This window comes from Cydia splendana, chromosome 24 (genome assembly GCF_910591565.1).
Source record: "Cydia splendana chromosome 24, ilCydSple1.2, whole genome shotgun sequence".
Lineage (NCBI taxonomy): Eukaryota > Metazoa > Arthropoda > Insecta > Lepidoptera > Tortricidae > Cydia > Cydia splendana.
This window is the reverse complement of record NC_085983.1, coordinates 7,337,280-7,365,004: the sequence shown is the minus strand read 5'-3', so window position 1 is coordinate 7,365,004 and position 27,725 is coordinate 7,337,280. Positions and strand designations below refer to the sequence as shown.

General features: G+C 40.7%; 2 protein-coding genes across 5 annotated transcripts; both read left to right on the top strand.

The window, feature by feature from the left end:
- Nucleotides 1-138: 138 nt before the first annotated feature.
- LOC134802384 (peroxisomal N(1)-acetyl-spermine/spermidine oxidase-like) lies at nucleotides 139-17,237 on the top strand. The gene is made up of 8 exons (XM_063775020.1): nucleotides 139-281; nucleotides 1,635-1,814; nucleotides 2,666-2,875; nucleotides 3,867-4,083; nucleotides 11,574-11,752; nucleotides 12,637-12,907; nucleotides 15,122-15,231; nucleotides 16,060-17,237. Exons 2-8 carry the CDS (start codon nucleotides 1,642-1,644, stop codon nucleotides 16,298-16,300), a joined length of 1,401 nt encoding a protein of 466 aa, XP_063631090.1. The 5' UTR covers nucleotides 139-281; nucleotides 1,635-1,641; the 3' UTR covers nucleotides 16,301-17,237.
- A 1,075-nt stretch (nucleotides 17,238-18,312) lies between these two features.
- LOC134802401 (uncharacterized) lies at nucleotides 18,313-26,999 on the top strand. 4 transcript variants are annotated; one of them, XM_063775052.1, is made up of 6 exons: nucleotides 18,315-18,863; nucleotides 20,198-20,351; nucleotides 22,243-22,443; nucleotides 23,101-23,322; nucleotides 23,850-23,901; nucleotides 25,282-26,903. In XM_063775052.1, exons 1-6 carry the CDS (start codon nucleotides 18,741-18,743, stop codon nucleotides 25,394-25,396), a joined length of 867 nt encoding a protein of 288 aa, XP_063631122.1. In that variant the 5' UTR covers nucleotides 18,315-18,740; the 3' UTR covers nucleotides 25,397-26,903. The 4 variants fall into 4 exon arrangements, with proteins under 4 accessions (XP_063631121.1, XP_063631122.1, XP_063631120.1 ...); XM_063775050.1 differs by having other exon boundaries at nucleotides 18,317-18,863; nucleotides 21,952-22,443; nucleotides 25,282-26,898; XM_063775051.1 differs by lacking the exon at nucleotides 23,850-23,901 and having other exon boundaries at nucleotides 18,313-18,863; nucleotides 21,952-22,443; nucleotides 25,282-25,387.
- The last annotated feature ends 726 nt before the right edge of the window (nucleotides 27,000-27,725 follow it).

The following is a 27,725-nucleotide window of genomic DNA, read 5'->3' as shown; positions in this document are numbered from 1 at the left end:
ATATCTCTTCGAACGCACCCTAATCTATTTCTGAACGAAATGAAAATGTCATAAACGTCAATGTCATTAACAGGTGTTCAACGTTCATTCGTTCATTCGGTGCCCTTTTCTTTCTGTCAACAAGTACTTATTAGAAATAATTAGAATCGTAACAAATTCTTATCTTTTAAAACCCTAAATCACTAATTATACACAACTTTTGCACTGCTGATTAATATAAGTAGTGTTTATCAAATCAGTGTCTTTCTATCAGTGCTCAAAGCAAGTTTCAGTGATTAAAGGTGAGAATTAAGTGCATAACCTAAAAATTATAATAGTTATTTATTGTTCAGTGATATGTTTCGATATGCCGACGTACCGTCTGTTGATAGGTATCTAGAGTCAGTACGGAAAGAGAAGAGTCGTCGAATGTAAGGGAACCCATACATTCTAGAAAAGAAAGAAAGAAAGAAAATACATTTATTTACGTCAAACCAAACCACTCTCCGACTCTTGTTTTTCCGCACAGACTATATGTAGTTATATTTAAAATTTTCGTCTTTACAGTAGGTTAAAAAGGAAAGGAATTTTACAGAAATAAAGTACTTTTAGTGAAAGAATTAGTGATGTACCGACTATTGATTTGGCCGACTAGCCGACTAATCGGCGCTCGGATGGCCGATTAGTCGGCCGACTATTCGGCTAGTCGCCCAGATACTTAGTTTCATCTAAGTTCGGTTCAGATGCACTTAAAAATCGTTTTATCCCTTTCATCGCGCTATTCATCATATCATAGTAACGCTAAAAAATAAAATCAATAAAAAAATCCTATGGCGATTTCATACGACAACCGAATCGACAATCGAACATGAGAAAGCGACCACACGGTCAATTATTCGAACAAAAGTTTTCGTAAGCACCCTGAATAGGAATTTGGGTAAAATAGGTGAAAAGCATACGGTAAATATTTGCTGTTTATTTCTTTTTGTACTGTTTTTCTGGCACTTATAAAGTGCCGACTAATCGGCCATTTTTGCCGACTAGTCGCCGACTAATCGCCGACTACAAATGAGGCCGGATAGTCGGCTTTCCCGACTAGTCGGCGACTAGTTGGTACATCCCTAGAAAGAATCATCTTTGGAATGGGAAAATTCGTTGTTTGTGTAGTTTATACGTAGTTACACTTAGCTTGCGTGGCATTAACTCTATAGTTATCTCTTATAAAAATACAGTAAAGTAAATTACAAAAAAATAAATTAAAATATATGTATTTCTAAGAAATAGAGAAATTTCAATAAAAGCAGTACTGTGAACTGTGATCCCCACACTACGCTCAGCCTGTACCGTGGGAATCTTAGAGAAATACCGGATACTGATGTTGCGGCTTTTATTTTAACAGAATATAATTCATATCAAAGCTACTACTTTATAAATAAGACATTTTTATTATATGAACAAAAACTAAAAAGGTCTCAGAAAGTTACAAAGATTGTTTATGTGTATGTATGTGAGTATGTATGAATGAAGTGTCTAACGTGACTCACAAGAGTTAATATGAAAATTTTTATAGCAGCTGATTGTCATACATACAATTACAAGTCAAACTACATTGACTACCTGACACTCACTAACTAAGACCATATTGTAAATTTCAGCGCAACAATGGTGCACTATGACACAATAGTAATCGGGCTCGGAGCAGCTGGTGTGACTGCTGCCACAACTCTGATCCGAGCGGGGAGACGGGTGCTGGCATTAGAGGCGCAGTCCCGTATTGGAGGCAGAGTCCATACTGTGCCTTTTGGAAATGGACTTATAGAACTGGGCGCTGAATGGTAAGAATATAAGTGGGATTAATTGTTATTCGTAATGATTATTTATTTATTAGGTATATTTGATTATTGATGAGGAAATGGATATTCCGATGTAATACTATCTACTTCTTTTGTTACTTGTGCTTTTTTTTGACATTTAGATTTTATTCTAGAAATTCTAGACCAGTATTTTTTTATACAATTTTTTTAATGTTTGACAATCCTTTTGTAAAAGTCTTAGTGTTAAATTTGATATGTATAATAATCCAATTTTATTATGGAATAATATTAACATCAATAGATTGCTCTGATAATTAGATTAAGATTAATTACGATTCATAAGAGCTTGTTGCTAGGCCTACATGAATAAAGTATATTTTGATTGATTGATTGATTGATATAGATTTGATACAATAAGGCTCTGGATCCAAATAGCAAAGGACAGAGACAAGTGGAAATCGATGGAGGAGGCCTTCACCCAGAAGGACACATAACAATATTACTTAAAACTAATTTATCAAAGAATTGTTCTTGAAATGCAATATGTAACTTAACTAGATTTATTCAAAGTGCTTAGAATAAAAGGCTTTTTTATTTTATTTTATTATTTTAAGGCTTTGTGTGGCTTTACGGTTCCATAGTCAACGTCGGGTCCACACAGAGCATACGCGCGAGGCAATTTTGTCGCACTCATGTCAAGCGCTCACCAATCCCGCTGAACTAAAGGACATAAAGACCAATTAAGCATGTTCAAAAAGATTTCGTTCCTTTCGGTCCTTTAAGGGATTTCATTCTTAACAGTTCTTCGTTCATGGCCGACACAAGCCTAATTTGTTCTGCTACTGTAGCAAAAATCTAATTCTTTTTCTCAGGATCCACGGCAACCAGAAAAGCCGCGTCTTCGACCTGACCACCCAACACAACATCATCACCGTCCCTCAGAGCCTGATCATGGCGCCGTTCCGTTCTGACGGTTCAGAAGTTGATGCGGAACTGGTGAACGAGCTCTTGGATATAGCTCTGCACATAGTTGACCATCCGCCGGACCAGCCTGAACCGCTGGGGACCTTTATCACTTACAAGTAATCTTTTTAAAATAGGGTATTTGACTGTATTTAAAACAAAATTATTTAACACCATGCATGAAATAAAGCACCAGAAGATTAATAGAAAATTGTAGACAGCAGTTATTTTGCCCTCATTCCCACTAGCGCTTTTACAACGCGCGTTAAAAAAGCGCTTGAATCTGTCCGCACTCTAAATTCGATTTAACGACCAAGGCTTAAAGTCGAAAATCCAACAACGCTTGATAAAAAGCGCCACCGCCATCGTGTGAACAAATACACATGTATCCATTTGTGTCATTCAAACGCTTTATTAACGCGCGTTGTAGAAGCGCTCGTGGTAATGAGGCCTTTTAGAGACAATTTATATTTGAAAACCCGTATAAACCTATAAAGAGTAGGTCATTTGATTGTGACGTCACATGCTAGTGTTTCATATAAATTCCATAGTAGCAAAATCGTTTTGACAGTTCGAAAAAAGAAACTGATTTGACTAGTAGTCAAATACCCTATTCGAGTATTTACTTTTTTCCTTACATTTTAGGTGGAAGATTAGTGTCATAATTTATGGCTTATGGCTTTTTTTTACAATCCAGAAATGCGACGGGAACAATATTGGCCTCTGTCCTAAAGGACAAAAGACAAAGACAAGGTTGTATTAAAATACAACTGCAATAAAATTAGATCTATTTCGAGCGGGTCTGATTAATATTCCCTTATTTTTCATGAATCTAGTAGTATATAACTGGATCTGGCATGTAAGGTGGGGGAAGTGTCCGAACAGGATAGTCTTATGTATCTTTCAGTAGGAGTAGCAGCGAAAGAGCTATTATTGTTTGTCCTTGTCCCAGTCTCACATTTTATTTGTTCCCCACCGTAAATTTAGTATGGATTATGGTGGGCAACAAATAAATTCGACCAATCATATTGTCGCATTGCGTATGTTTTGTCCCTCACGGAGGCACGCGTATACCACTTCTATAGGATCCTACATTCTATGTTTTTTTAGACTAAGAGAATACATCGCCGAGCATAAGCCGGACCTTCTAAAAGACCAAGACTTCATAACGGAATTCCTCGAGTTCGCCAACCTGCTGACCAACAACTATGAGGCGTCGGACGACTGGACGGATGTGACGACCATCAGTCGGTATGAGGAGCTGGATGGGCCGCAGTTGAACAGCTGGCATAGATATGGATATAGGACCTTCTTTGAGATTATGCTGGTAAGTTATTGTAAGCAAAGAGAATAGAGTGCATAGAGACGGATTATTGTCAAAGTAAATTATGTAGCCACTGTAAATTTACTGCCATCTTTCGATAGAAAATAAAACTGTTAGAACGCCATTTGAATTTGATCCTTATTCTTTCACTGATATGTGTAAACTTGTTAATATTAACGCCATCTACTCGACTATAGGCCAACGGTATGGTGCAATCTTTTCAAACGATGGCGCCATAACCTTCGGCCTACTCTCGAGTAGATGGCGTTAATAATTATTAATATTTAACAAGTTAACACATATCACTTATATCTGTGAAAGAATAAGGATCAAAGTCAAACAACTATGAGGCGTCCAATGATTGGACGGATGTGACGACCATCAGCCGGTATGAAGAGCTGGACGGGCCGCAGCTGAACAGCTGGCATAGATATCGATATAGGACCTTCTTTGAGATTATGCTGGTAAGTTTACTATAATGGGACTTGACGATTTGGTCGGGTAGAGTAAAAAAAGTTCTTGTTTGTTGTAATAAGGTTCACTTTAACTATTTTGGATTTTTGTATTTAAATAAATGAGAAAGACGTGTGATCTTGTACGGGTTTATTAAGCGACTAAAGGACAGATATAAATAGAAAGAGAAGGCGGGAATATACTTAAACAGGCATGCATAAGGTTCAAATTTAACACAACATACCGCCCACCAAAAGGACACTTACGTCCTTTTCATAACTTCACAATAGTACAATTTAACTTCAATCAAATTGACATTACAAAGTTTCAGTATCAACGGGCAACGCACATAATTTTGATATAGATCGTTTCACTACAGCACTACCAGATTTAACACTGTACACTCTAGTAAAACCGTCTTCAGCAGGATGTTTGTCCATGATGCGGCCCAGTGACCATTTTCCTGGAGGTAAGTTATCAGTTTTGATAAGTACTATGTCCCCTATTTTAAACTCTTTTTCTTTTTTCAGCCATTTAGGTCTTTGTTGCAGTCTGGATAGGTACTCATCTTGCCATCGACGCCAAAAATCTGCCAACAGTTTCTGCGTGAGCTGCCAGCGTGACAAGGTATGTATTTTACATTCTTTATAATCTGCTGCTGGAACAACGATAGGGGCTTCACCTATTAAGAAATGTCCTGGGGTGAGTATTTCAGCGTTTTCAGGGTCTGAGTTATCGATAGGACATAGGGGCCGGGAATTCGGGCAAGCCTCGGTCTCGGAAAGTACGGTCGTCATCTCTTCGAACGTCAAATTTGTTGTCAGAACTCTCTTTAGATGGTATTTTATGGATTTGACGCCGGCTTCCCAAAGGCCACCAAAGTTAGGGCTGTAAGCTGGAATGAAGTGCCACTGTGTGCCTTCGATAGCAAGTGTCTCTACTATTGGTCCGGTAAATTTCAATTTAGCTTCATTCCAGGCTTCTACAAGTTCTTTGTTAGCGCCTACGAAGTTTCTACCCTGGTCGCTCCACAGGTGAGTACATTTTCCTCTTCTAGCGACAAAGCGTTTGAATGCTGCTATGAAAGCTTCTGAGGTAAGGTCTCCAACCAGTTCAATATGAATTGCCTTGACGGCCATGCAGATGAAAAGAGCTATGTACGCCTTCACAGTTTTTCCTCCTCGGCCTTTGGACGTCAATATCTGGTATGGCCCTGCAAAGTCTACTCCACTGTGTAGGAATGGTCTCGAAGGAGTGACTCTCGTCTCCGGTAAATCTCCCATGAATTGCGGTTTCGACGTAGCATTTTGTTTTGCACAAGTAAGGCATTTCTGTATGTGTCTTTTGACTAAGGACTTTGCTCGTAATATCCAGTACTTAGAACGTAAGTAGCATAGCATTTCAGCCAAAGTGCCATGAAGCGTTCTTGTATGTGCATCAGCAATTATAAGTGGCACTAAAGAGTTCTTGTTTCCCAGAATGATTGGATGCTTTCTGTCTTCATCTATATTTGCATATCTGAGGCGACCGCCCACCCTGAGGAATTTGTTTTCATCTACGTATGGGGCTAGGGATCTTAGGGAGCTCTTTCTTTTTACTTGTTTATTTGATGTCAAGCGTTCTATTTCTTCTTGATACTCTTCTTGCTGTACCTTTTTTATGCAAATATTCATGGCGTTTTGTAATTCCATTGTAGTAATATCCTTATCAGTATCATCTGGATATGTCTTGTACTTTATGAATCTGAGGCAATAGACAATACTTTTAAGTAGTTCAGTTAGGTTATCAAAATCTCCAAATTGTGTAGTCAATGCCTTTTCTTGTTTTTCCAGGTCTTCAATATTCAGGTAAGTTTGAATTTTCTGTACTTTTATTTCTTCATCTGTTGTGAAATCTTCTTGTGTACTAATATTTATTTCTTTTTCAGATAACCAGCTCGGGCCGTTCCACCACAGATTGCAGTTCTTAAGTGTGGTCAGCTTCATCCCTCTTGAAGCGATATCTGCAGGATTATCTTTAGATTGCACATGGTACCAGTGTTTGTTGTTCAGGTTCTCGACGATTTCGACGACGCGGTTGGCTACAAACGGTTTCCATCTATTAGGTTCTCCACAAAGCCAAGCGATTACTATCGAAGAGTCGGTCCATGCGAACATGTTTGTTGTTGGTATTCTCATCGCTTGTACAATCTGTTTCATTAGCTTAGACAGGAGTAAAGCGCCACATAATTCTAAGCGTGGGAGGGAGATAGTTTTCAAAGGCGCTATTCTCGTTCGTGCAGCGATGATTTTGGTTGTTATTTTGTTCGTGCTTTCAACTCTTATATATACGACGGCAGCGTATGCGCGCATAGATGCGTCGCTAAATCCGTGTATCTGTATCTTTTCTTCTTCCGAGTCTGTTGTGCCAATCCATCTATCCATCTTTATATCTTTGACATTTTCAAAATCATCTCTTATCTGTTTCCATTCTTCTTCGAGCTCAGGGCTGACGCATTCGTCCCACGACACCTTTTCAAGCCATAACCTTTGCATTAGCATCTTCGCCATGACAGTACTCGGTGCGATCCAGCCTAGTGGATCGAATAGCTTTTGTACATCTGATAATATCCCACGTTTAGTTGTAGTCTTTGGCATTGGTGATAGTGACAAGTTGTATTGAAATTGATCTGCACCAAGGTTCCATACAATTCCAAGCGCCTTTATAGTTCCATCAAGGTTCAGTTCCATCTGTGCATTCGCTGATCTTTTATCTTTATCAATAGATTTCATAAATTCCATGTTATTAGAGGACCATTTCATGAGTTGAAATCCGCCTTGTTTCAGAATGCGTGTTACTTCTTTAGCTATTGCAATAGCTTCCTCAGCGGTTGCTGCCCCTGACAGCATATCGTCCATATAAAAGTCTTCTTTTATTGTTTTGATTGCCACTTCGTTGTGGTTGTTTGTTTGTTTATCGAGTTGTTTCTCTTCTTCATCGATAGCAATCTTCTGAAGTGTCTTGACCGCTAAGTATGGAGCTGGAGCGGTACCGAAAGTGACTCGAAGCATACGGTATTCTTTTAACTCTTCAGACTCGTCTTGTCGCCAAAGAATGCGTTGGTAATTTGCGTCCTCTTTTGTTACCAATATTTGGCGGTACATCTTCTGGACATCTGCCACGAAGCAAACTCGTTTCAGTCTCCATCTCATTAAAATATTTCTTAAGTCATCTTGTAGTTGTGGGCCTATCATCAGTTCATCATTTAATGAGACGTTGTTTGATCCTTTGCAGGAAGCGTCAAATACGATCCGCGTGCGCGTGGTTTCTTTGTCTTCGCGAATTACAGCGTGGTGTGGTAGGTATACTGATTTATCTTCTTTTTCCCTTTCAGGTACTTCTTCTAGATGTCCATCTTCAAGGTAATCATTAATACCTTTTATGTATTCTGTTTTCAGGTTCGGCGAACGCTTAAACCTTCTTTCTAGTTGCATGAATCTCTTTGTAGCTATTTCTTTTGTATTGCCATCAAGTACTTTAGGATTCTCAGTCTTAAATGGCAGCTTCACAATGTATCTTCCTTCTTGGTTTCGAGTGACTGTTTTTTCATATATTTCTTCACATAGCTGTTCTTCCTTGGTGTATTTTCTTTTAGTGTCTGGATCTATTTCCCATAGAGACTTCAGTGTATCTTCTATATCGACTTGATGGTGCATGACGAGGTAAGAATCTTCTTGTGGTGTGCTATCACTCTCTCCAAAAAGAATCCAGCCCAGGTCAGTTCTTTGTGCGCACGGTGTACCTGGTGGACCTTTGACTAGGTCTGCTTGCAGAATTCTAGCGTATACTCGGACCCCTAGCAAGAGATCTATGGGTCCCGAGTTGTTGTAGTTAGGATCCGCTAGCTGTAATCCTTGTAGATGAGGCCATGGTTGTTGAACAATATGCTTTTTGGGTAACTTCTTGGTCAGCTGTTTCGACATTACATAAGCTTTAACCGGTAGGATAAATGTTTTATCCCACTGTGATTTTATTTGTAGCTCACAGACGTGGTTGATTTCTGTTTTCATGGGACCCAAGCCCGTGATGCTTCCTCTTACATGTCGTCGGTCAAGCTTTAGTAGTTGAGCTGCTTTCTCGCTTATAAATGATTCTTCGGAACCCTGGTCTATTAGCGCGCGCAGTGGAATGATGTGACCTTGATTGCTTCTTGCTTCCACCACAGCAGTCGCTAGTAGTGCTGATTTCTGTCTAGTATTGAGATGTAACGCGATCACTGTGTTTGCTTGCACTTCTTCTATGTCTTCTACAACATGTAATGATGAAGCCAGTGGTTGTGAGGGACTCGTAGGGGCCACAGGCTCAGTCTGCTTTAGTTGATGTAGAAGGGAGTGATGACGTCGGTGACATATTCTACAGGACACAGGTACTCGACATTTTGATGCTGAATGCCCTGGTACTAGACAGTTGTAACATAAGTTGTTATTCTTGACATATTCGCTTCTCTCCGTAGGTTCCATCTTGGTAAACTCCTTGCAGTGACATAATGTATGACTTTCTTTACACATTACACAATTCCTGTTCTCAAAGGTAGGTGTGGCAACATGGCATGTACTTCGCTCCTTGTTTGACTTCACTTCCTTTGTATTATTCGTCAGTAGTTCCAGCGTACGAAACTTGGCCTCTAAAAACTCCTTAAAATCGTTCCACTTCGGTAAGGGTTCAGAGTCACTCTTATACGCATGCTCTTCCCAGTCTTTATGCGTCTCTGGGTCCAATTTCTGAACAAGCAAAAATATCACAAGTGGATCCCAAGAGTCAACAGAAACATTCAGGTTTTGAATGTTATGTAGACACTCTGACGTTGTATCTAAGAGTACTTTCAGTTGAGCAGCTGATTGTGTGGTCATTTTACGCTGGTTAACCAGTTTCTTTAAATTATTGTTCAAAATTAATCGTTTGTTGCCATACCTTGTTTTCAGGATCAGCCATGCTTGTGAATAATTATCAGACGTAATTTGAATGTGCCTCAGTAACGACGACGCTTCGGCAGTAACACTTGTCTTCAAATAATGTAGCCTTTGTACGTCACTTAACATCTTGTTGTTATGCACGAGTGAAATGAATAAATCCTTGAACGCGGGCCACTCTTCATAACTTCCACTAAAAGTAGGTAACTCGATCCGCGGTAAACGTACAAAGTTGTTTTGTGTTCCTGCCATAGCATAGCTTGAGTTAGCAACAGAAGTTTCCATCAAAGTCTCTTGCACTAAACTTGAAAGTTTATCCGACAAATCTCCTCTGAGTACGTTGTACAAATCTTCGTAAATAAAAAACTCTTCGTTCAAAAAATACGGCAAAACACCCCTTTGCTCCGTAGGTGTAGCCTTGACTAACTCTTGGTGGCTGTTGTTAAACGTAGCCCAGTATTCGTCAATCATTTTAATCCGAGACTCGATGTAACCCTTGGTTAATCTCTCTTTAGGGCATTTCTTTAGGTTAACTTGTGTTTTCCGAAGCACTGTAGCACTATCTTCAAGCAGGGCGAGTAATTGTTTTTGTTTTTCAGTCATTGTTAACGATAAAACACTGCAATTTCACGTACAAGTCTATAAAACGTCGTTATAACTTTTTGCAATAAAACTTGTTAATAATCAAATAAACTCATTAGGTTTGAGGTGCAATTCGTTAGCATCTGGCGGATCCTTATCTCTGGAATGCGGCTCGCTATTGTTCTCGTTGCCGGGCGGCCGGTGTCCGATGCACTTATTGATCCGGTTCGATTGCGACCATATGTTTGTTGTAATAAGGTTCACTTTAACTATTTTGGATTTTTGTATTTAAATAAATGAGAAAGACGTGTGATCTTGTACGGGTTTATTAAGCGACTAAAGGACAGATATAAATAGAAAGAGAAGGCGGGAATATACTTAAACAGGCATGCATAAGGTTCAAATTTAACACAACAGTTCTCCTTATTGAATGAATGAATGAATGAAATTAATTTATTCCAGAATGTGAATCCATATGTGATTAAAACATTTGAAACTAATTACATAATAAAATATGATGATTAAATTAAATTAAATTAAGACGTACACAAACACAACAATTAATTATAAGGACCTGAGTGTCAGGTCACCCCGACCCCGATACGACAGGCTTGTGGTAGGCCCTCCATCGCTCGTGCAGCGGACTGGCGTCCCACTCTCTGACCGCCGACAGTAGAGTGTTGGAGGAGAAGTAGATCGCCTTTCTGGCGGTGGCGATGGGAGTGGTGGTGGTTATTGGACTGGGTCAGTGGGGAGACAGTGCCTTCGGGCATTCTCGGCTCCGTTCGGCTCAGCATTGCTCCAAGCAATTATCAGGGTTGTCACAACTTGAAGTCCCTTAGCGTGCACGACCACAGATAAGAAAATGATTTGAATTTTGACAATCCTAATAGCCGATAGGGATAGTGGCATACATTAGAAAGAGACAGCATGATTCGTCCTTGAATCGCTGTCAAACTTCGATTTTCTAGGAAATGTCCTTACTGTACGGTAGTTCTATTATTTATTCTGTGACTGGGTTTCCACCAGAGATATGCGAGGAAGCGTAGCGAGGTATGTGTTTGTTAAGGACCAATAGAAAATTGCCAACTAGAGCTGTGCTAATCGAGGATGATACCTAAATTAAGTAATTCTATTGGTTCTTAACAAACACATCCTTTGCTACGCATCCTCGCACATATCTGGAACATACATTTTCCTAAATTCGTTTTTTTACTATTTTTTTTAGCATTCTACGCGACTACGCGATCTTGACGTGGCTTTTAATTGAAAAACGCTTTTTTTTTAATCACTAACTATTACTTATGAAAGCAGATGAATATAAATGATCGTATTAGATTCATAATTGTTACATATTTGCCGTGGCTTATTTTTAAAACGAGTTTTTCAATTAAAAGACACATCAAGATTGTTTACCTTTTTTCTAATGCTAAAAACAGCGAACTATAGGTTTAATCAATATATCGATAATCGGTATGCTACTTAAGCCTTGGTATTTTCTCACCACAGAACACATACAAAGACGGCCCAGGGCTCCCCAACTTGGATATAAAGCTCAACACGGAAGTCAAGGTCATCAGGGCCCCGCAGCACCCCACCGAGCGCGTCACAGTAGAGTGCAGCGACGGCAGCTCCTACGAGGCGGATAACGTCATAGTCACCGTGTCCCTCGGGGTTCTCAAGGACAAGTAAGTGTGCTGACTTGCGCTCTAGCTGAATATGAAACTGGATAAGGTGCGGGTCATCAGGGCGCCGCAGCACCCCACAGAGCGCGTCACCGTCCAGTGCGACGGCAGCTCCTACGAGGCCGATAACGTCATAGTCACCGTGTCCCTCGGGGTTCTTAAAGACAAGTAAGTGTGCTGACTTGACGCTCTAGCTGGATATGAAGCTGAATAAGGTGCGGGTCAGGGCCCCGCAGGACCCCACCGAGCGCGTCACTGTCGAGTGCGACGGCAGCTCCTACGAGGCCGATAACGTCATAGTCACCGTGTCCCTCGGGGTTCTCAAGGACAAGTAAGTGTGCTGACTTGCGCTCTAGCTGAATATGAAACTGGATAAGGTGCGGGTCATCAGGGCGCCGCAGCACCCCACCGAGCGCGTCACCGTCCAGTGCGACGGCAGCTCCTACGAGGCCGATAACGTCATAGTCACCGTGTTCTTCGGGGTTTTCAAGGACAAGTAAGTGTGCTGACTTGCGCTCTAGCTGGTCGTGATGCTGAGTAAGGTGCGGGTCATCAGGGCCCCGCAGCACCCCACCGAGCGCGTCACTGTCGAGTGCGACGGCAGCTCCTACGAGGCCGATAACGTCATAGTCACCGTGTCCCTCGGGGTTCTCAAGGACAAGTAAGACATCTTTAAAAAAAATACAATTTTAATTATAAAATATCCATTTATACGTTACACCATTTTACTATCGATTTGGAAATTTAAGTGAACAAAATAGAAATCAATAAATAAATCAGCCAGAGGTCCACTGCTGGACATAGGCCTCCCGCGACCTTTACCAGGTCAGCAGTCCACGGTGCCCCTCCCGGTACGTGTTACGATACAGTTTTGATTTTTTTTTTAGGCATACAACGCTCTTCTCCCCACCGCTATCCAAAGAAAAACAAACAGCCATAGACAAAATTAGCATAGGCGTCATGGACAAAGTCATTCTATCCTTCGACGAGATCTGGTGGCCCCACCACACTTCGTTCTTTGCATTCATATGGCAGGGAGACGACAAGAGGAGAGTGGGAAAGCATGATTATTGGACCACGAGGATATATGGAGCCAGTCGGCCTATGGGGTCGAGTAATTCGTTGACGCTGTGGACTAGCGGAAATATTGCTAAACAGGTTAGTATCACAAGGTTGTAAGTTTTTCAACATATTTGTGAGATTTTTAGCGTAATTGCTAGAATGATTAAATATTTGTAACATTTCTTCTTGATCGTATGGATCACAATTATATTTTTTTTGGCAGTGCCGAAAAAAATTCTTACTATGTACAGTCAGCAGCAGAAGTTGCTAAGCGGGCGAGGTCACCGAGGTGTTCAAAATGATCTTGACGCGGCTTTATTGTTAAGAGAATAAGAGCGTGTCAAGGTAATTTCGAACACCGCGCCCGCTTAGCAACTTCTGCTGCTTACTGTACCACCTAAAAAAATTCCTTATTACATGTAGGTACCACCCCTGCAGAGAAGTTTACATTGTATGCAGGGTGTAAGGGGGGGGGGGGGGTACTTATTCTCATGTTTTAGCTCTTACGAGTTACGTACTATACTATTGTACTATAGTATAGTTGTTCAATACCTTTAATTACCCTTTTTAGGGTTCCGTACCCAAAGGGTAAAACGGGACCCTATTACTAAGACTCCGCTGTCCGTCCGTCCGTCTGTCACCACGCTGTATCTCACGAACCGTGATAGCTAGACAGTTGAAATTTTCACAGATGATGTATTTCTGTTGCGGCTATAACAACAAATACTAAAAACAGAATAAAATAAAGATTTAAGTGGGGCTCGGGGGGCTCCCATACAACAAACGTGATTTTTGACCGAAGTTAAGCAACGTCGGGCGGGGTCAGTACTTGGATGGGTGACCGTTTTTTTTTTGCCGTTGTTTGCATTATGGCACGGAGCCCTTCGTACGCGAGTCCGTTTTTATATTCGCACTGGGCCAAATTTAAACATTAAACTTTTTCCTATTTTTAATATCTTCATGATTTGTGTTATGTTTTATGGCGGTAGGCTTACAATTTGTCTTCTTTCAGTTACTGTTATATTTATGAAGACTTCCGGTTCGAGCGCCATCTTGATGGCACGCGGCGAGATTAATTGATTCGTTTTTTGCTCATTAATATTGTTAAAGTGTAATATCGATAGCCTATTATACAGTAAACTAATGTGGTAGTGTGCAGTGAATGGAGAATTTATCTTGAAGCACGTTTAACCATCATTTTGGAGTCAACGGCCGGTTGTCCACGTGTTTCTTGTAAAGCCCGCTATCGCTTTACAAGAGCTAAATCACCGTACACTGTCTTGTACTAACCGTACAATTTCAATCGTTTTACCCTGCTACTACGACCTTGACACTGGCGAAATAGCCCCAATGGGCTGAAGCCATAATTTTAAAAGAATGAATGAATGTTATATTTATTTTTTCCTCTATGTGTTGTCTGTTTTAATTTAATTATCGTCTGTATTCCTTATTAGCTTTAAGTTAATTATAAGTTGGGTCCCCACTGAAAATAAGCGCTGCGGCTTACCGTAGCATTACGCCAGACAAAACATCCTCCAGACGAGCATAGTCGCGCTACCCCCTCTGCCACGCATACGGTAATTTTACTCCATGTTCGAGTCGAAACTGTCTTTGTGTGACGTCCGTGTCTTTGAACGGACCAATCACGGCACGGGACTTCGCTCACCTCGTCCCGCGCACCCCCGCATTTGGCATCATCGGTTGCATGAAATAATTGTTCTAAATAAACTTGGTCGAAAAGATTCCTAGTCTATGCATTACGCTGAGTGGGGGTCCTTTTAAACGTCCATCTGATAGATCACAATCGCAAGACATAGATGTCTTGTTTATAATTAACTGGTTTGGTTTGACGTAAATAAATGTATTTTCACCACACCAGCTCGGAAAGGCTTACTTTGCACTTCAAAAACTGATAGCAAAGTTGCATTTTATTCACATGTGAGGCAAAGTATTCAAATGCAAATTTTGAGTTGTTTTCTTCTGTTTGCTGGTAGAATTGACTTTCAAATGATGATTTTGGATGATAAATAATTAATAACATTCATTTGGATTTGATTTTGTTTGATGAAAATTTTTGTGTTTCACTCGGGGGCAAATTTTGTTTAACCCACGTGCTTTAAAACCCTCGCAACGCTCAAGATTCCATTTTTCGCTCCACTTGCTACGATTTTTGGAATCTTTCGCTTGCTCGGGTATCAATATTAACACGAGCGGTTAAACAACAACTTTGCCCCCTTGTAAAATAAATAACTATTTCTTTCTTTCTACAGCGATTACTCTGCTTCTAATCATATTTTGTTTAACTTTTAGGTTGAGACACTGCCAGAGGAAATAGTGAAGACGAAATGTGTAGAGCTGCTGCAGAAATTCATCGGCGACACATTAAAAATTACCGTGCCAACACCCACTGCCATTATAAGGTCAGTTTCATTCTTATTTCTTCTATTATGTATTTAGTGGGAAGCGCTGGTGGCCTAGCGGTAAGTCTTGCAATCTGGAGGTCGCGGGTTCAAACCCCGGCTCGTACCAAAGAGTTTTTCGGAACTTATGTACGAAATATCATTTGATGTTCACCAGTTGCTTTTCGGTAAAAGGAAACCGGACTAATCCCAATAAGGCCTCGTTTACCCTCTGGGTTGGAAAGTCAGATGGCAGTCGCTTTCGTAAAAACTAGTGCCTATGCCAATTCTTGGGATTAGTTGTCAAGCGGACCCCAGGCTCCCATGAGCTCTGGCAAAATGCCGGGACAACGCGAGGAGGAAGGAGGAAGAAGATTTATTTAGTGGACCTTACATTAAAACTAGATGTTTAGCCTTTTGGCACAGAAATAATAGTACTAGATACAGAAGGTTCACTCTAACAAGACGCGTCTATTATAACAGATATGACCGCTAGGTGGCGCAAGCGCGAGCAGGCGTCCGTTCCGTAGCGGCGCGCGGCAACCACTATTGCTAGACACCAACATTGGTGTGGGCCGCATGTACTTGTAGCGACGCGACGAAATCGCGAAGTGAGCCACGCCTGTCTTGGTCGCTACGCCTAATTATCGCGCGCGCGGTGAGGAAACCTGCATACCATCCGCGAAGAAATTCAAAGGTGTATGTGAAGTCCCCAATCCGCATTGGGCCAGCGTGGGGACTATAGCCCAAACCCTCTTGTGAGTGAGAAGAGGCCTGTGCCCAGCAGTGGGACGTATATAGGCTGAATTATTATTTTTTATTATTAATCTAAATTTAAATTATTTCCAGGTCAACCTGGCACTCGAACCCATATACCCGCGGAAGCTACTCCTACGATAACCTCCTCACCCCGCAATACCCCGAAGCCCGGGCGTGGCTCGGTACCCCAATCCCAGACTCTTCGGGCGCCCCTCGGGTACTGTTTGCAGGGGAAGCGACGAATCTGAACCACTTCAGTACGGTGCATGGAGCGAGCGAGACGGGCTATAGGGAGGCTATGCGACTGTTGCCTCACACTAGTAAAATATAACTTCAATGTCAAAATGACAGACGATTGTCAACTGTGTGGTAAAACCGGTAAATATAACAATTTTGATACGTACAAATTTTTACGGTACCTAAATTACCGATAATAATTTGAAAACTACTATTAATACCGGTACTCATATGAAATACAACCGTTAATGGTTTTAAACGGTATGTAAATATATCAAATTACCGGTATTGATTTTATAGCTAACCACTATTGACACTGGTACCAGTAAAGATTTTATAATAAAATACTGATAACCATAACGATAACATGTTTCTAGTCTATACCTTTTGATACATGTGGACTATACAAATACATGTAATAACTATACAAAAATTACCGGATAGAACCTATTTAAAATATTGTTATTGAGTTACGGCATTAGTTATCGAGTTATTAATGGTATTGATAGCGATACCAAAATTATCGGTAAGTACCTACCCAGATATTAAGTACCGGTATTGAATTTACCGATACTGGTTTTAATGAGACTATACAATTACACTATTATATATTTTTATATATTATATATATATATATTTTTATTGTATTAGGATGCCATTCATCTGCATTTTGTACATCGTAAATTCTTGATACCGTTGGTATATTTTTGTTATTTTAATATCATATTTGTATTTAGATATAAGCCGAAATGACCTGTAAATTTTTAATAAATAATAGACAGAATAGATACTAATGTTTTATGTTGTATACTCTGGCAAACGCACTTTGTCAGTTGAAAAAGGCGCGAAATTCTAATTTTCTATGGGAGCACAACCCTTCTACTGACGGAAATGGCTTGCCAAACCAGGGGTCTCCAAACCCTGGCCCGCGGGCCATATCCGGCCCGCGACGCGTTCCAATCCGGCCCGCCGACACCCAAAGCGAGTGCCCACTGTCCGGCCCGCGGGAGCCAGGCTCCAGGGGTTCAGCATTCATTGAGAGTGGACCCTCCCCCGGCGCAAAAACGGACGGTGGCCCGCGCGAAAGTTTCTGAGGCGCAATATATCAGCTAAAAAAGTTTGGAAAACCTTGGATATAGTCAATCTTGCCAACAATGTTCCAATTGTATAATTTTTTTTTTTTATTTAAGGCTCAATAATAATCCAAATACTCTGTTGTGTTGCCAAGTCGACTAACGTATTTAGAGTTAGACCAAGAAAAATCTGCAACGATTTTGATAGCACACGCAGTGCAAGTGTTATTTATAAGTACGTCATAATTTCATAGATTGTTTGACGTTTAAAATAACACTTGCACTGCGTGTGCTATCAAAATCGCTACAGACTTCTCTTGGTCTGACTCTACAAATGTATTAATAGTATTATGATTAAGTAATCGAATTAATTTTTAATGTGTTTTTGTCATTTATTTATTTAACCATTGATTTATTTTAAAAATGTATTCATATTATTTGTTGTAAAGTTAGTAGTAAAAGTAGCTACTCGTATGTAGAAAGAAATGCTTTATCTGTACAAGTTTTATAGAAGTCAAATATTGCCGATAGAGTCGTGTCGTGTATGTAATTTTTTAGCATTTAGACCACGTACACTCAAAGAATATAGTTTCGTATCTTGTCACAGTGACGGTCAATATGAAAGTCGCTAGAGACACAGTCACAAGTTACGAAACGGTACTGAAACTAAATTCCTTGACTGTACCTATTTTTGGTGCTGAATACTATTTAATCGGCCATTTTACCATTTTTGAGTCACTATAAGGTTGATTTCCAAATTATTGTTTAAGGCCCCAGCACACATTTATTGAACTTGAGGCGACGAACTGTCAAAGGTGACGTTTCTGGTTAAAGGAATGCTTTAAATAAATTAGAATACGCGTGAGTAAAGTGCGTTACTTGTATTTGACCTATAAAATGCATTATTTTAAACCTAAACTTTTTATTGCTTATTTTATTAATGTTTATGTAAGCCAAATCTATAAAACATATTTTCTCAGTGTTGCAATAAAACGTTAAAAAAATGTAAAAAGTTTTATTTACACGATACATTTCAGTGGTGTTTTACCGATAGTATATAATATTTACCGGTATTCAATTTCGGTATCAGACCACTTTTGTTTCAATCACTTCCCTTGGTCATTCCTAAAAGAAGAAAATAAGGGATATTTTTTTGTGTTCGTGACCTCTTACGAAAATAAAACTTGTTAACACATCCATTGTCACTAAGTGCTACGAGATACGCTCGTAGCGCGTAGCTACGGTTTCGCCGTATGTAGCGCGTAGTCGCTACGAACAGTACCCGACAGTCGAGTTCTTGGCCCTGAATGTATTAAGGGGGTAGAGTTTAGAAAAAGCATAGCAATATATCTACAGCAACAGAGTGCATTATTTATATTTTCTGTACCTAACTAATATGTGTTAAAGAAAAAGTATGCGTTTTTACCAGACATGATTATATACAAGATATAATTAGCTATAATGCTAATCAAATACATAATTATATTGTACATAATAACGCCAGATTACAATTATAGCTTATCTATAAGAAAGGATATCGAATTTGCTAAACAGTTTCTGAAATATCACGGGATATCAGATGAGGTAAGATTACAGATTATATGGTATTTAACTAGTGATGTACCGACTATTGATTTAGCCGACTAATCGGCGCTCGGATGGCCGATTAGTCGGCCGGCTAGTCAGCCAGATCATTACTTTGGTCTAAGTTCGGTTCAAATACACTAAAAAACAATCGTTTTACCCCTTTCGTCGCGCTATTTATCATATAGTAACGTGCCGACTAATCGGCCATTTTTGCCGACTAGTCGCCGACTAATCGCCGACTACAAATGAGGCCGGATAGTCGGCTTTCCCGACTAGTCGGCGACTAGTCGGTACATCCCTATATTTAACCCACTGCAAGTAACCCATCATTAGACGAGTTCTCTGTCCGACCCGCTTTTCACTACACACGGGAAAAACCATGTTATCGGCTACACTCGTAGCGCGTAGCTGGTGCTGGCAGTAAACTTGGTAAGACATATGTAAGACCCTTTAATGTAATTTGTAATGTAACTTTTCTTTCTATAGGCAAATAGACATAAAATTAAAATAAAAAATAAGTTATTACTACACCTTATAAAACAAAGTCCCCCGCCGCGTCTGTCTGTTTGTATGTTTGTTTGCGATAATCTCAAAAACTACTGAACATTTTTTCATGCGCTTTTCATCTATCAATAGAGTGATTCTTGAGGAAGGTTTAGGTGTATAATTTGTTAACCCGTGCAATGCAAAGCCGGGGCGGGTCGCTAAAGTATATATTTTTTTTATTTTATTTTTTATTTAAACTTTATTGCACAATAAATGAAGAGTACAAATGGCGGACTTAATGCCTGAAGGCATTCTCTACCAGTCAACCATGGGCTAAACCGAAAGATCTAGTTGGTGCAGGCTCAGAATACTGTTACAGTAAATTTGGAAAGAAAAAAAAACACTAAACTATAATATATGGCATTATATATGCATCATAAGTAATATTATACATAAATAAATAAATATACATACGTAAATATATACACATATATAAATATATATATACCAAAGCTATGGCAATAAGAGTAGCTAGAGTAAAAAACAAATATGTAATCTCTTGATAAACTATATAATCTTATAGTTCTGACACCTAGAGACATTTACACCTCTAAATATTATAGATTTTTTTTTGTGTTTTGTATCTGTATTTTTTATGTAATTCGACATTAAGAGACCATATACATCTCTTAGTAATTGTAATACGTTAGATTGAATTGTTAGTTTTATTTTATAAAATTGTTGATGTTATTATTTTTGCTTGTATGTAAATTCAATGATGACGTGTAAAAGTGCCCTTGTGGCCTATTTGCTGAATAAATGTTGATGTTTGATGTTTCTTCCAGAATGTATGTGTAAAAAAGTACATAGAACAAGTATGCTCAAATGATCAAAAAGAAGTATGCAGCGCTCGGCTCTTAGGAAAGAAAATGGAGTTTAAACAATTTGATAACCCGTGTTACATGGATTTTAATAACTTTTGCGATTCTCAAGACAACAGTACGTGAGACACAGACATATTAAATATATTAAAACGAGTTACTCACGTATTTTAAGTCGATCGACTTAACATGTTTCGCTCTATAACTAGTAGCATCAACGGGACCACGCATTGGCAGACAGACAGGCAACTCTTCAACATAAAATAAGTGTGATACCTGTTTTAATATACTTATTTACTTACATTTAGGGCTTGCAATTCGAATATTCGAATATTCGAATTTGTCGAATATTCGGCCTGTTTTGATATTCGAATATTCGGCCGCTCAGGTTTCGAATATTCGAATATTTTTTATTACTATAAAAAATCTATTTAATCCGCTGCAGTTACAGTTTCTGTGTGTTTTCCGGGTATTTACAGATAATGAGTAATGGTAGGTACCCAAATACGAAGGAAATAATATTTTTACTGTATTCCTCTCGATAGACTTCGTGAATACAGTGAAACCTAACTCAATTTGAAAGAAAACGAAATCAAAAAGTATGTTATTTTTACGGTGCATAAGTTTTAAGTTAAAGGGTCATTCTGTTTATTAAGACTAAACCTTGCCCTCACTTATCGCAATTCTCAAATTTGATCATACCAAACCTGCCCAACTAGGTAATCTAACTATGCACCTTTAGCTGACAAATAATCCAGTAGTCAACTAACTTTTTCCCTTAAATATTCCAATATTATATAATTAAGCCGACCATTAATTAAGGCCTCTGAGTGACTACAAGTTAATTTAAAACAGAAAATAATTACCTACTAAAAAAAATTTCTTACATACCTAGGTTTGGTTTAGATGATTAAAGTTATATTATTTCACTCAACGGCGCATTTATAATAAAAGTTTTATCTAGAAATATTGAATACGTCTTATTTTGGCGTTTTACTTGTTTTTATAAATGTGGGCATCTCATAGTAGGATGATAAAATCTAGTCAATTAAGTGGATTTCTGCAAAATATCATTAGTTTTAGCAATATGTGAAATAAGCTTTTGAATAAAACGATAATAAACCGATTTCTCGTTCTTTTTCTTATTTTTTATAATATTCGAATAATTATTCGAATATTCGAATATGTCGTCAGAAAAAGTCGAATATTCGAATACCTGAAAGTTTCGAATATTTGCAAGCCCTACTTACATTACAACAGTAGGATTTTTTCCTTTAGGTATTAAAATTCTTTGTGAAAAAAAAATCTCAGTGGTTGCCATTGGTAGAGTCATACAAAACTATTAAGTTGGCAGCGATTTTGATCCGACTCGGACAACTTTGCTTCGAGCAACACCGGCTTCCAACACCTCGGAAGGGGGGAGCCCAAACGATAGGATACTACAAATCGTTCTGCCATTTTTTGCGGGGGGAAACGTGCACACAGCCGCACTTCTGACTCACTACATACGAAATCCAATCTGTAATGACGACACAAATACATAGAATGACACACGTCAAAGACAAATCTTGCACACCTCGATCTCTTTATTGTGTACGGATGAGTCACAACACACCGCGCTAGTTGTGTGTTGATCTTGTACCTCGGCAGAGGGTAATAGTGCGAATGCCGACTCCCTTCCGTGTTGCTCGAATCAACTTTGTTTTGTTTTTTTGTAGTATGGGCTATCAAAAATCCTGGTCCCTGCGTCGTGAACGACGAAATGAGACGATTCGCGAAAGAAATTGAAAAAATAGCGGTACCTTCCCCCGAAATAGCAACTGACGATGACATAATAGATGACACAACTCGAATAAATGACGAAGTGACAGATGAAACGACATATGAAACAACAACCGATGAAACTGAATTTATCACAGAGTCGACTGATGAAACTGAATTTATCACAGAGTCGACTGATGAAACTGAATTTATCACAGAGTCGACTGATGAAACTGAATTTATCACAGAGTCGACTGATGAAACTGAATTTATCACAGAGTCGACTGATGAAACTGAATCAGTCTCGACTGATGAAACTGAGTCCACAACTGAAACCACATACGAATCTACAATTGATGAAACTGTCACAGTAGCATCTACAATTAAAATGACTGGTGATGAAAATTTAAGGATGGGAGAGGAAATTGGTAATATTGTTTATAATGACGGTAAGTACTCAAATCAAATGTCATTTATTTTCAAGCAACTACCAAATAATTCCCATAGATATCTAGCTTACGTACATTTTCCTCGCGTTATCCCGGCATTTTGCCACGGCTCATGGGAGCCTGGGGTCCGCTTGACAACTAATCCCGAGAATTGACGTAGGCACTAGTTATTACGAAAGCGACTGCCATCTGACCTTCCAATCCAGAGGGGAAACCAGGCCTTGTTGGGATTAGTCTGGTTTCCTCACGATGTTTTCCTTCACCGAAAAGCGACTGGTAAATATCGAATGGTATTTCGTACATAAGTTCCGAAAATCTCATTGGTACGAGCCGGGGTTTGAACCCACGACAGGCGTGACTCCGCGATTTCGTCGCTTTGCTACAGGTAGCTAAAAGTACATCCGTTCCACACCAATTTTGGTGGCTAGCCGTAAGCCGCGCGTGGCGCTGTCGCCACCTAGCGGCCATATCTGTCCTGATCGTAACAGACGCGTTTTGAGTAGTGAGTCTTCTGTGCCTAGTATTATTATTTATTCTGTGCCCACGACCTCTGGATCGAAAGTCGCACGCTCTTACCGCTAGGCCACCAGTGCTCGGCCCTTGGATACTGTCAAAAATCAAATTACGTGATTATTAACACTTTGTTGTCTATTTTAGGCTCCAAGTTAGCTCTTAGGCAGGAAAACTCGACCCGCTTCCCCCCAATGAAAGGAATTTTAACATATAAAGAAGAACCGTGCGAAAAATATGTAAAACCGTGCCCGAATCTCTATTTCCCTGTATGCCTATACTACGAGAGGGAGAACCCGGATAATGTCACGTATTTCTACTTCATAAACAGCTGTGAAGCGCGGCAATGGACTTGCTATCATCCTGAGCGTAAGTGGAACTTTGATTCCCATCTTCCCCTTTTATAATAGGCTAGGGCTAGATGACCAATTTTTACGGTTCCGTACCCAAAAGGTAAAAACGGGACCCTATTACTAAGACCACCGTCTGTCTGTCACCAGGCTGTATCTCAAGAACCGTGATAGCTAGACAGTTGAAATTTTCAGAGATGATGTATTTCTGTTGCCGTTATAACAACAAATAGTAAAAAGGACGGAACCCTCGGTGGGCGAGTCCGACTCGCACTTGTCCGGTTTTTATTAATGGTGTCAAATCTCTCTATCACATCATATCATATCATGATATCACACATCTCATGTGTGTAATAGTCTTTCCCTATCACTCTTCCATATTAGTGCGACAGTGACAGTTGCGTTTCATTCGCTACGGAGCGTATGCGACCTTGCCTAAGCCAGGGCTAAACACCCTGAGCCTTTAAAGCCGTAACACACTACCGCACCGTGACCTTGGTGCGGTGCGATAGTGTGTTACGCCTTTTAAAACGCTCATTCTTACAGATAAAATACATGGCTCGAGCAGTTTAAGAGCTGGATACTGCGCTCACATTCAGTAAGTTTAGCTTAGAGAGAGAAATTCTATTTAACATACAAACATTATTGGTAGAAATAATTAAAAACCGACAGCGTATCAAACTAGATATACCTACTAAAGAAAAGATGACCAAGACGATTAAGAGCCAACGGGAGTGGTCATTCCTCCATACAAACGTACTCCTCGTTTTCCTCCGTGGTTTTTGAAGCTAGAGCAATGATTTTTTCAACACAGATTAATATTGTCAATATATGTGTCGGACCGTTTTGCTTTTTTTGATATTTTAGTTTTTTAAGGCGCTAGAGCCCTTCAAAAATGGCCAAAATGGCCTAATTGACTATGCCGCAATGAGAGGCGTGGCATTCAAAACTGATATCAATTAGCCAAAAAAGCAAAACGGTCCGACGCAGATAATTTCATAATCATTTAGATTTCCAAATTTGGTTACGATTGGTTAAGTTTTGGAGGAGGAAACAGAGGAGTACGAAACCTCGATTTTTGAGATTTTTACGCAGGATTTTTCGCCTTGTCCTTATCGTACTACTTTTAGGTGCCGCTTCCGTTAGCGAGACGGGTATATTTACCTAAAATATTTAAAACTCAGCTCCTGTTTCGTCTTAAGTCCACCGGTAGCCACGGCAGACATGTTTTGCTCTATAACAAGTGAGCACGCGTTGGCGGACCGTTTTCGGCATCATTATTTTGACAATAATGTCGAAAACTGCATCCTGAAGCCCTGAGCTTTATTATAGGTAATTCGCAACTCGTGTCGATTCCTCTTTTCCGCACTTGTATCGTAAATAACTATTACCGTCTTATGGTTCTATTTTATGTAACTGTTAGCTCATTCTGTTGCCTGACAGGCCGCACACAGGCGACCGATCGCCCCATACACAGACAAAACATCCTCCAGACTGAGCATAGTCGCGCTACCCCCTCTGCCACGCATACGGTAAATTTACTCCATGTTCGAGTCGAAAGTGTCTTTGTGTGACGTCCGTGAACTCGTTCGTCGTTTGAACGGACCAATCACGGCACGGGATCTCGCTAACCTCGTCCCGCGCACCCCCGCATTTTTGACAGCATCGGTTGCATGAAATAAATGCTCTAAACTCCGTCTAGAGGATTCCTAGACTATGGCCCCGTATTACCTTATTTACACATTACATTAGACTTATTATCTCAGAATGAGTTACTTAAATTTAAACCTTAACACTATCACAATAGTTGCTTTTTTACGACATGATTGCTTTGGCACGCGACTAAGACGCCTCTCTTTAAAAGAAACAAAGGCTTTTGTTTAAGGGATTAGGGTCTGAGGCCTAAAAATAATTTGAGACAATGCATACTAGTTACTATAATATACTATACTAGTTGTCCTATAATATTTATTTATAGGTACATAAACTACGCCCGGTTCGTCCATGTGATCTCGGCGTATGGCCACTACGGCTGGCTACAGGGGCCCTGGCGGTTCAACCACATCCTGAAGCCCCACGAGCGCCTTAACTAATCTCATACGTCGGCGTGGGGCCACTACGGCTGGCTACAGAGGCCCTGGCGGTTCAACCACATCCTGAACCCCCACGAGCGCCTTAACTAATCCCTCACATGTCGGAGTGGGGCCACTACGGCTGGCTACAGAGGCCCTGGCGGTTCAACCACATACTGAAGCCCCACGAGCGCGTTAACTAAACCCTCACATGTCGGAGTGGGGCCACTACGGCTGGCTACAGGGGCCCTGGCGGTTCAACCACATCCTGAACCCCCACGAGCGCCTTAACTAATCCCTCACATGTCGGAGTGGGGCCACTACGGCTGGCTACAGAGGCCCTGGCGGTTCAACCACATACTGAAGCCCCACGAGCGCGTTAACTAAACCCTCACATGTCGGAGTGGGGCCACTACGGCTGGCTACAGGGGCCCTGGCGGTTCAACCACATCCTGAAGCCCCACGAGCGCGTTAACTAAACCCTCACATGTCGGAGTGGGGCCACTACGGCTGGCTACAGGGGCCCTGGCGGTTCAACCACATCCTGAAGCCCCACGAGCGCATTAACTAAACCCTCACATGTCGGAGTGGGGCCACTACGGCTGGCTACAGAGGCCCTGGCGGTTCAACCACATCCTGAACCCCCACGAGCGCCTTAACTAATCCCTCACATGTCGGAGTGGGGCCACTACGGCTGGCTACAGGGGCCCTGGCGGTTCAACCACATCCTGAAGCCCCACGAGCGCCTTAACTAATCCCTCACATGTCGGAGTGGGGCCACTACGGCTGGCTACAGGGGCCCTGGCGGTTCAACCACATCCTGAAGCCCCACGAGCGGCTTAACTAAACCCTCACATGTCGGAGTGGGGCCACTACGGCTGGCTACAGGGGCCCTGGCGGTTCAACCACATACTGAAGCCCCACGAGCGGATTAACTAAACCCTCACATGTCGGAGTGGGGCCACTACGGCTGGCTACAGGGGCCCTGGCGGTTCAACCACATACTGAAGCCACACGAGCGCATTAACTAATCCCTCACACGTCGGCGTGGGGCCACTACGGCTGGCTACAGGGGCCCTGGCGGTTCAACCACATACTGAAGCCACACGAGCGCATTAACTAAACCCTCACATGTCGGAGTGGGGCCACTACGGCTGGCTACAGGGGCCCTGGCGGTTCAACCACATACTGAAGCCACACGAGCGCATTAACTAATCCCTCACACGTCGGCGTGGGGCCACTACGGCTGGCTACAGGGGCCCTGGCGGTTTAACCACATACTGAAGCCACACGAGCGCATTAACTAAACCCTCACATGTCGGAGTGGGGCCACTAAGGCTGGCTACGGGGGCCCTGGCGGTTCAACCACATCCTGAAGCCCCACGAGCGCATTAACTAATCCCTCACACGTCGGCGTGGGGCCACTACGGCTGGCTACAGCGGGCATTTTTTATGTATTTCTCTTTGTTATTCTTGGGTCAAATAACATACGCGATAAAATGAATTTAAGTTTTATTGTTTACAATATTGTAAATAGATGTTCAAATAAATTATACAATATTCATCGCCTTTTATTTTTAATACTTTCTAAAAACCACTTGTCAATACCATTCTTAGCTGTAGCGTTTTTTTGCGTCTCTAGTTAACACTTTGACCGTCAAAGACGTCAACAGAAGCGCGCGGCTACATAGTACGTTGCTTCTGGAAAAAAATATATGGAAAACTTGGCATAATTAATAGAAGACTTTTTTCAATTGGGATATGTACGTTATGGACCGAAGTTATTTTTCATCAACCCTCCCTAACCCTCCCCCCTCTGCGTCACCCCCCCACACCCCCGCAAAGGGCCCGAAACGCGGTTTTTCTAAATTTTTAAGAAAACCGTTCAAGATATAGAAAAAGTGTGTAGGAACGAAGTGATCCTTAGTAAATTTGCTATTTATCTCTTATACACACTATAGTGCTATCACTTATAGTTTTTGTGAAATCTGTCACCATGTATGCAATTTTTTTAGAATTTTCGTTTTTTTTCTTTTGTAAGATAACTTTTCTCAAAATATACTTACGATATCGCCAAATTTTGTTTAATTTAAATAAATAGTTAATATGTTCTTTAAAATGGTGTATTATTTATTATTAAACTCCTTCATTTGACGATGCTATGCCATTTTGAACATACATCGTCTTCAAACATTTTTAAGCTCACCGAACATCGTTACTATTAACCACTTGACTGTGAAACAGATCGCACGGTCGCGTTTTTATAGCTTGCCTTACATAGAAGGTAGCCTATAGAAGTGGTGTGCGCGTGCCTCCGTGAGGGACAAAATATACGCAATGCGACAATATT

Bases quoted from the DNA above. Each gene is read 5' to 3' on its own strand.
- LOC134802384 (XM_063775020.1), top strand. From the start codon at position 1,642: ATGGTGCACTATGACACAATAGTAATCGGGCTCGGAGCAGCTGGTGTG. The intron at 2,876-3,866 runs GTAATCTTTTTA...ATGTTTTTTTAG, and splicing joins GGGACCTTTATCACTTACAA to ACTAAGAGAATACATCGCCG. The intron at 11,753-12,636 runs GTAAGTGTGCTG...TTTTTTTTTTAG, and splicing joins CTCGGGGTTCTCAAGGACAA to GCATACAACGCTCTTCTCCC.
- LOC134802401 (XM_063775050.1), top strand. From the start codon at position 18,741: ATGCTAATCAAATACATAATTATATTGTACATAATAACGCCAGATTAC. The intron at 23,323-23,849 runs GTAAGTGGAACT...TCATTCTTACAG, and splicing joins GACTTGCTATCATCCTGAGC to ATAAAATACATGGCTCGAGC. The intron at 23,902-25,281 runs GTAAGTTTAGCT...ATTTATTTATAG, and splicing joins GGATACTGCGCTCACATTCA to GTACATAAACTACGCCCGGT.